We start from the raw sequence: 8,337 nt of genomic DNA on the forward strand, positions 1-8,337 counted from the left end.
AATCAAAATCTCTTAGACCTGCTAGATGGTTGACCACCAAAGAGCTTCTTGGGAATCCTGAGGCCCACATTGCCACCCCCAATCACTTTCTTCCCCTCCCCCATTTTTTCAGACGCCAGAAGATGCCTGCCGCATCTTGCACTGTAGTGCAAACAGATCCCTGCAAAGAGAGAGGAAGATAAAATGAATTTAAATTCCAAAGGGGTTCCAGTGCCGGTTTCCTAGTCCCCGAGTCAGCAATGTGTTTGTGAAAATTCAGCCTTTTTGTCTCCCAGTAAAAAGGAGCTAAATCTACATCGGTGGCCCAGTCTCGGGTTGCTATTCTTTGCATTTTCTATTCGAGTGAATGAGAGTGAATGAAGTGGCCGGGACCCTTCATTTGATCTACTCAATTGCATAAAGTGACAGAATTCTAATATATTTGTTTAATGCTCTTCAATGGGCTTTCACTTTTTTGCTTGCAAATGAAGCATCCGTGGGCAAAGTTTCGTCCCCCTTTAACACTGGGACATATTTCATAACTCAGGCTGTGGTTTGAAGTGATCTTGAGAGGAGTTTTAGACTCAAAAAGTGGAAAATAAAGAAACAGATGTGAAGTTATTGTAAATTCCTAGAGTGGGCTCTGGGGCTATTGTGCCCCCACGGCGGGCGGTCCAGGGGCTGTGCCTTTCATGCTGTAATTGAAACATATTAATTAGATAATTTGTTGTTAGTTTAAACGAAACAAATGCATCCCCTTTGAGGCTTCACAGCCGGTGGGTTGGGTTGTTTTTGTTTTGTTTTTGTTTGGGTGTCTCTGTGCATATGTGGCTTTAGGAGAAAAAAAAAAGTGACATTTACATTACGAATTTGAGAGCAGATCCTGATCCTTCTCATTTGTTATATAGATACATTGTAAAAAAAGAGTTTCCATTTGTGAAAGTCTAAGCCAAATCCCCTACCCTAACCTTGCATACACTAATGTAAAACCTTCTCTTTGCAGCTCTCCCCTGGCTTCTTGCTCCCACCCACTCCCCAACTTCACCCCTCTCGAGCACCTGGCCAGATTTATGCATCCAAGATGCGCAGTGTTCTCATCTATTTTAAAGGAAGTGAACGCACTGCTATAATATTTTATCCGTTCTGACAATCATTTATTAGCCCTGCTCCCGCTAGTCTTCAGGCTTCTCAGAATCTCCAACTCAGGCAACAGGAACAGTGAGAACTTCTGCAGCTTCTCTCTCTCGAGAAAGTGCACAAAATTCATCCATTGTGTAAGCATTTCCCCCCATCAAAGGGAAAGCCACTTAAAACCACAGTTGAGTACAGGATCATGTTAAAAACCAAAAGTAACGGGACAGCCAAATTTCCAAATCAAAAACCTGAATTAAAAAAAAAAAATGAATACTGCCCAAATTTACAAAATAGAAAATGTAAGTTAACTCGATCTTCAGGATAAGACTCCCCAATATACACCTCGCTGCATGGTGTGTCTCTTTCAGTTTTATTTTAAAGCTGTGTGTATTGACTTTGGACTTGAGCCAGGTGAAAAGATTTAACATGACAAAAAGAGCCATTGAAGGTATCATAGTTATAAACTTCCTTGTTTGTGGGGGCACTTCAGCTAAACTGGGTGTGAGACTCAGAGCTGGGGATGGAGAGGGTGGAGACGTGGGTTTGGGCTGCCTTTGGATTTCTGATCAAGGTCAAAATATCATCAGTGGATTTTTTACTTTACTCATTCAACTTTGTCTGAGAAGAGATGCCTGCAGTTGTGAAAGGAGGGCTCACAATGCCCAAGTTATTTCATTCTTTGCAATACACCATGACGAACTTACCGGCTGAAAAGAACATTTTCAGATCCTGAGTTGAAGTCACTCCTTTGCTAAAAATCAGAAATTGGATCTGCATCTTATTTACCTCAATTATTACATGTATGTGTGTGTACATTTATACATAGACATTCTACTGCCTATTATAGGACGAATATTTTACCTGATTATCCAAGTTGATAATTTATAAAATGTTTAAGGCCCATGTTAGCCCATTCTGTTGCCTGCATTCCCAGTTCGAATTCAGTGTTAGTAAATTTGACAAAATTAGAATATTCCGGAAATTGCCTTAATTTTTTTCAGCAGGAAATGATGAATATTTATTTATTTATTTATTTATTTATTTATTTATTTATTTTTTAATGTAGATGATGTCTTGTTGAGAACAAAGTTTCAGGAGTTTCCTAGCCCAGGGTGGAGAAGTTTTCCAGGCTTTCTTTTGCTGATCTTGTTGATATAATTGTGAATTGGGCTTGATGAATGAGTTTAGTTGTCCCCTGTCTGACGAGCTTTAGTAGCTTCATGCATTTTAATCAGCCCAATGATTCACTTATTTTGCAGTTTTTTTTTTTTTTTTTGGCTGTGTGTGGGATCCTTCCTTTTAGAAAATGGTCACAACAGGATTAATTACCCTTTGCATTAATCCTAATTTTTTTCCCCAGATAACCCTCTAAATATGTTAAGGGTCGCAGGTGCTAAGGATTCTCCTTATGGAGAATAGTGATCAAGATTTTTGTGTGGGTTTCTCTCTGTATTGCACAAAGGCCTTTGTTTAATCGTATTACACAGTAAAGTGTTAATCACCATTTAAGTTTTTCTTTGTCTTGTAACTTCATTAGTTGAATACACACCTCACTCTGGAAATACTGGGACCCCTTCAGTAAAGTTTCAGTTGGCCTTAAACCATAAATTCAGGGCAAATTTTAATTCTCTGCAAAAATACTTAGAGTCAAACATCGAGAATTATTTTCCCACATGAAGAAATGAAAAGAAATCTGTTCTGTTCAAACTGAACAGGTTTCTTGACACTCAAGGTGAACTTCTAGGTAACTTCTGAAAAAGAAGGTTTCAACAACTGAAATAATTTAAAGGAGCAGGGAAATGAATATTCTAAGATACATCAGAATATGAGTATTGACGAAACAAGTCTGTTTTTATCTCCATATAGACTCTACCTGATTTCTACATAAGCCTTACATGCAGTATGTTTTGTAAAATGTATATTTTAGGATACAAAAAATTACATAGAAAGTATTGCATTTTTTAAATGACAGTTTTCCAGCACTACACCTGTGCACCTGATGATCTATTCTAGGAATAGCTTCCTCTTTCCCTCTGCTTCAGGAGTCCGTTTGAATCATTTCTCCCTCCCTTTCTTATGCAAGTGCATCAGAGGAGATCTATTTTAGAAATAAGATATGAAAAAGTCAAACTACTCAGACAATGTACTGCAAGAAGTGTGCTTAGAGAGGCACTACATCTATCTTTTGTAAAGTTATTGTTTGCAGCAACTCTTCAAAAACACACAAAACTAAAATTTGAATTTATGTATTTTAATGAGAAAATATTATTTGGACTAGATTCATAATTTAATGTAGACACCTTTTTAAAATTCTTTGTCTTAAAACAGGCATGCTGGGAACAAGAACATCAATATTTAAGATGCCATGCTAATTCTGGACAGGGAAGGAGAAAAATGAAAGGGAAAAATTTTACAGCCCTATGACAACTACAACTTTTTTTTTTTTTTAACTTAAGCAGGTCACACCAGAACAACAGTTCGTTTTCCAGCAAATTACCTAAGAACTCTAAAGGAATATAGCAAACAAAAGTGCATTTTACACAGTGTATAATCATTCCTATTCACAAGCATTTACATCTCTTTGCAGCCCTTTAGCTTCTTGGGAAAGTTCTTGTAGCAAACAGAAAGACTTGTCCATGGGAGACCTATCCGGTGACACTGCTTCATGTTACCAGTCAGCTATCTAAATTCTGCTAGGGTTGCCCTTGATGCTTTCTTAGTTTGGGCTTATTTCATTTTCTTTGTTCTTTCTTTTCTTTCCTTTTTTCCCCCCCTTCCAACAATAAAATAAATAGCTAAAAGGTCTCTAAGTAACAGGAAAGTTAACATCCCAATTAACTTTCCCATCCCCCCTTCCCACCCCTAAACCTGGCCAGAAATGGAGAGTAAACATTCACATTACAACAGGTACTTGTAAAGTGGGCTTTGCCCGCTCGCCCGCCAAGCAATACAGATTCAAGTTCACTGTTTACATTTTACCGGGCGCCTTTGTAAACAATACTACAAGGTTACTTTTAGTTTTGTTTTGCTTGTGTTGAGGACAAGCGTCCCCTTCTTAGTTTGGCAGCCTCTCCCCTAACTCCCCGTGCCTGGAGCCTCTGGCAGGAAACAAAACCCAAAACAAAACAAAACAAAACAACAAAACAAAACAAAACTCCGCAGAAACTGGGGAGGCAGGGCCGCTACTCCAGGAAGCTGTGGTCCGCCCAGCCCCTGCCGGATGGGCGGAGGCGAGTCGGGTAAGGAAGATTAGTGGTCCCTCTTCCCGGCAGATTTCCAAGACGTAAACGAGATCCGGCCCTCCGCGGTGCGGCTGTAGCCCTCAGGGGAGATCTGTTCGAGGAAACCTCTGAGGCGGTTTCTCTTGTCTAGGAACTGACTGCGCGGTGTCCGGCGCCCAGCCGATCCCGGCCGAGGGAAGACGCGCTCCTCTCCGCGAAGGCGGGAGGCAGGATTTCCCCTGCCTCTTAAATGGGAGGGGGTTTCGGGGGGCCCGGGGAGTCGGAAGGCTTGGCCCAGGTGCTTCCTGCCTTCCCCTCTTGTGGAGGCGAGGACAGCTCCCACGCGCCTCCAGGCCATCTGCAAGTTTGTGTTTTGTCTCCTGGGTCCAAAACAAAGTTCTCCTGGGGGAGAGAGGGTTGGCCGAAGGTGAAATGGACAAGTTAGGGTGGCGGTCTTAGATAGGGGGAGGGCAGGGCTGGGAGGCGGGGAAGGCGTATAAGCTGGCGGGGAGGGGAACAAGAGGGGGCTCCGGCTGCTGCGGGTCAATGCACCGCCACCGAGTGCAAGGCGGAGGCCGGGCTGGTGAGCGTTTCACTGGGAGTGGCGGGGCTGCTTTGGCTGGTGGCTGTCTGCGAGGACGTGGGGCTGAGCGAGGGCGGCGAGTTCGAGAGCAAGGTGGGGATGGGCGCGGGCAGCGCGGGCAGCGCGGGCACCGCGGCCGGGGTGGGCTTGATGGGCACCGGGATGGCGGGCAGCGTCTGGCCTGCTGCGTGGCACAGCGGCTTCAATGGCACGCCGTAGGCGCTGTAATCGCCACTAGCCATGGAGATGGGGGTGGCCGAATCGATCATGCCTGCGGAACCGTACACGTGCGGCCAGCCAGTGCCCAGCGAGCTGCTCATGGTAGTCAACTGGTTGGGGAGCGGGTAGGCGGCGGGCACGGGCTGCATGGCGGAAAAGGCCAGCCCCCCAGGCATCTTGTACTCTCGAGCGATGATATTCTCGATGGCGAAGGGGTGCTTGAAACCCGAGGGCTGCGCCACGCCGCCCAGGTTGTAGGCGGCAGCGGGCATCTGTGGCAGGTGCGTGCCGGAGGCCGCAAGCGCGCTGAGGCGCAGCTTGGCCTGCTGCTGCAGATACTGCGCGGCGTCGGCGGGCTTGCTGGGCGCCAGGTGGTCGGACTTGAGCACCTTGAAGCGCTTGCGGCGCCGCAGGAAGCTGCCATTCTCGAACATGTCCCCGCAGCTGGGGTGCAGCGCCCAGAAGCTGCCCTTGCCCGGCTGGTCTGGCCGCCGTGGGATCTTGATGAAGCAGTCGTTGAAGGATAGGTTGTGGCGCAGACTGTTCTGCCAGCGCTGCGTGTTCTCCCGGTAGTAGGGGAAGCGGTCCATGATGAACTTGTAGATCTCGCTCAAAGGCAGCATCTTCTCGGGCGAGCTCTGGATGGCCATGGCGGTCAGCGAGATGTACGAGTAGGGCGGCTTTTGGTCGCTGTACGTGTTGCGGCCCGGCCGAGGCATCTTCTTGTTTGCCCCCTTCTTGCTCTGGGTCCGCGCGGGCCGGCGGCTGCTTGGATCTGAACAGGGGGGGAAGATAACGGGAAGGGGGGAGGCATGGATGCACAGACAGACACCGCGAGGTCAGCCGGGACGAGTACAGACCAGACGTGGTGGGTAGGGGCTGCGGCGCCCGATCAGCCTGCGCCCGCGCTGTGGAGCTGGCAACTTTGAGTGCAGAGTGGGGTGCGGCCGGGGGGCGCGGAAGGGGAAGCGGATGGGCGGCGCGGGGGAAGCACGGACCTGGAGCGGGGTCTGGGGCAGGGATGCAACCGGAGGGCTCACCTTAAAGTTGCTCCAAGTTGTGCGTCCGCATCCGGGATGGCACTGCAGCTCTGCGGTCCCTCCCTGTGCTCAGCCGGGACACAGTGTCTGGTCTCGGTTGGGCTCCGCGCGTCTCTGAGCTTCGCAGCTCAGCCCTGCAGCGCCCGGAGCCGGCCAGTCCGCAGCGCTTCTGGCGGTGCGCTCCCCGGGCGGCCGAGCTCGGCTGCGGAGTCCCGGTGCAGACGGCAGCAGCGGCGGCCTCGGGGCTCCGGAGGGCGCTGCTGTGGGCTCCGCGGCTCCGCTGAGCTAGGTGGCTGCCTCCATGTCCTCCCTCGAACCATCTGATAGTTTTAAGCGGTGACAGGAGCAGAAAAGACCCCTGTAGCGGCGCTTCATTAATGTGCCACTTCTTAGCTATCATATGACAATCGCCTTGGGAGGAGGAGGAAGAGGAGGGGGAGCGGGGGCTGCAGAGGGAGGGGACTGAGCGAGAGGGGAGAGCCTGGCCAGCTCTGGTTTCTTTCACACCTATTTACATGGACACCTTGGCCAATAGGAATCACTTCCAGCTCAAGACTGGGCGAGGGGGAAGAGCCTCGGCCACCGGTGGTGAGCAGGACGCCGGCCAGGGTGCGCGGTGTGAAGGTATGAGGAGGTGGCGGCCGCGGAGCAGGGATTCAGGCGACCACTCACGTTCACAGACCGAGCTGCCGCGCAGATGATGTTTGACATGGAAATTGCTTGGCTGGGGTATTCTGTTTCCTCTGCATTGTATCGGGTTTGTATTGTTAGCTAACGTTAAGGCACGGCTTTCCCTTGAAGCAGACCCTTTTCCTGCGCTTGGCAATACGGGGCTGGTTGCATGGGTTATTATAATGAAAATACACCCTTCCCCCTAGTCTTCCAAGAGGCAGGTCAAAGTTTGATTTGACCTTCCTAGGCTGCTGCCATAGCTCTACACAGTGGGTGTGTAGCCTTAAGTGATGGGGTTTAAAAACTACTTACAGAAATATAAGTATTTATACCTGTGTAAAACCCATTTTGTAAGTGTACTGGCCAAATAACAACAACAACAACAAAAGTCTATCTGGGAGAATAGTCAGGGTCTTCACTCTAAAAGTCCTCTAGGAATTGAATTAGGGACAGGATGAAGGCTCTGGGGCTGTTGGGGCAGACACTGTGTGGACCTGGCGGAGGGCCTGAGTTTGTTTGACACACTTTATCACCAGATGAAGGGCCGAGTCTCATGCTTTCCCCATGTGGTTTGAAACTTTAGGAGTTAGGCATTGCCTGGAAGTTTGCATTTTACGGCCGGAACTTTTCTCTGCTTCTCCCACCCCTGCTTCCCCTCCCATCTCCTCCCTTTCCCCTCCCTACCCCCAATAGAAAGTATTTCGGGGTTTAGAGAGCCCAGCAAAAGCTGCCTGCGGACCCACTAAAACAGCAGTAACTTCTGGACTGGAAAAGAACCAGGGAGTTTTCCTTTTTGGGAGAAAGGAGAGAGCGGGGATGTGCCTAGGGTCCCCCTGCCTGGTGCCAGCAGTAGGCTCCCTTCTGTTCGGATTAGTCTCCAGAGATTCAATGAATTATTGTCATCATCATCATTATTATTATTATCATCATCGTCGTCGTCGTGGGCGTTGGCGGCATCATCATATTGCTATGAAATAGTGAGTCTACCCTGCCTGCATGCACCCAGTCAAGGAATAGATGCTAGGAGTTCCCACTGGCTTCTGCACATTCTTTCACCTTTATGGTTTTTAAAAGAAATCCCTTTTATCTTTTACCTCGTTAAAAACTCAATACCTAGAGCCCACAATGAATCATCTTCAATCCTGAAATGTAAGAACTTTTTTTCCCCCAGGAGGTGATGGTAGTGATGGTGGGGGGAGAGTTCTGGGTGTGAAGTTTGGACACTTAGTGATATTAGAGCATTATTAGTGGAGCTGTTTGGGGTTAGCATAAAAATCTTCCGGCGCACGTACACACACACGCGCGCACACACACACGCGCACACACACCCTCCATTAACCACAGTTTCAAAGGTGGTCAATAACTCACCAAAACGTAACTTAAACACGATGAATTTAGGAGATTAAACAATTTCATTAATATTGAAATGGCTCTCGTGTCTGGGCTGCCTCGCTTGAGATGCAAGCACACGTTTTTCAATATTAACAGA

General features: G+C 48.1%; 1 protein-coding gene across 1 annotated transcript; it reads right to left on the reverse strand.

Moving 5' to 3' along the window:
- Positions 1-3,343: 3,343 nt before the first annotated feature.
- On the reverse strand, positions 3,344-6,546 carry FOXB1 (forkhead box B1). The gene is made up of 2 exons (XM_045449564.1): positions 6,177-6,546; positions 3,344-5,911 (listed from the first exon to the last, which is right to left on the reverse strand). The coding sequence occupies exon 2, from the start codon at positions 5,853-5,855 to the stop codon at positions 4,878-4,880; it is 978 nt and encodes a 325-aa protein (XP_045305520.1). The 5' UTR covers positions 5,856-5,911; positions 6,177-6,546; the 3' UTR covers positions 3,344-4,877.
- Positions 6,547-8,337: the final 1,791 nt, after the last annotated feature.

Source organism: Leopardus geoffroyi, chromosome B3 (assembly GCF_018350155.1).
Source record: "Leopardus geoffroyi isolate Oge1 chromosome B3, O.geoffroyi_Oge1_pat1.0, whole genome shotgun sequence".
Classification (NCBI taxonomy): Eukaryota; Metazoa; Chordata; class Mammalia; order Carnivora; family Felidae; genus Leopardus; species Leopardus geoffroyi.

What these genes read in the sequence shown, in the direction of transcription:
- FOXB1 (XM_045449564.1), bottom strand. Translation starts at nt 5,855, where the DNA reads ATGCCTCGGCCGGGCCGCAACACGTACAGCGACCAAAAGCCGCCCTAC.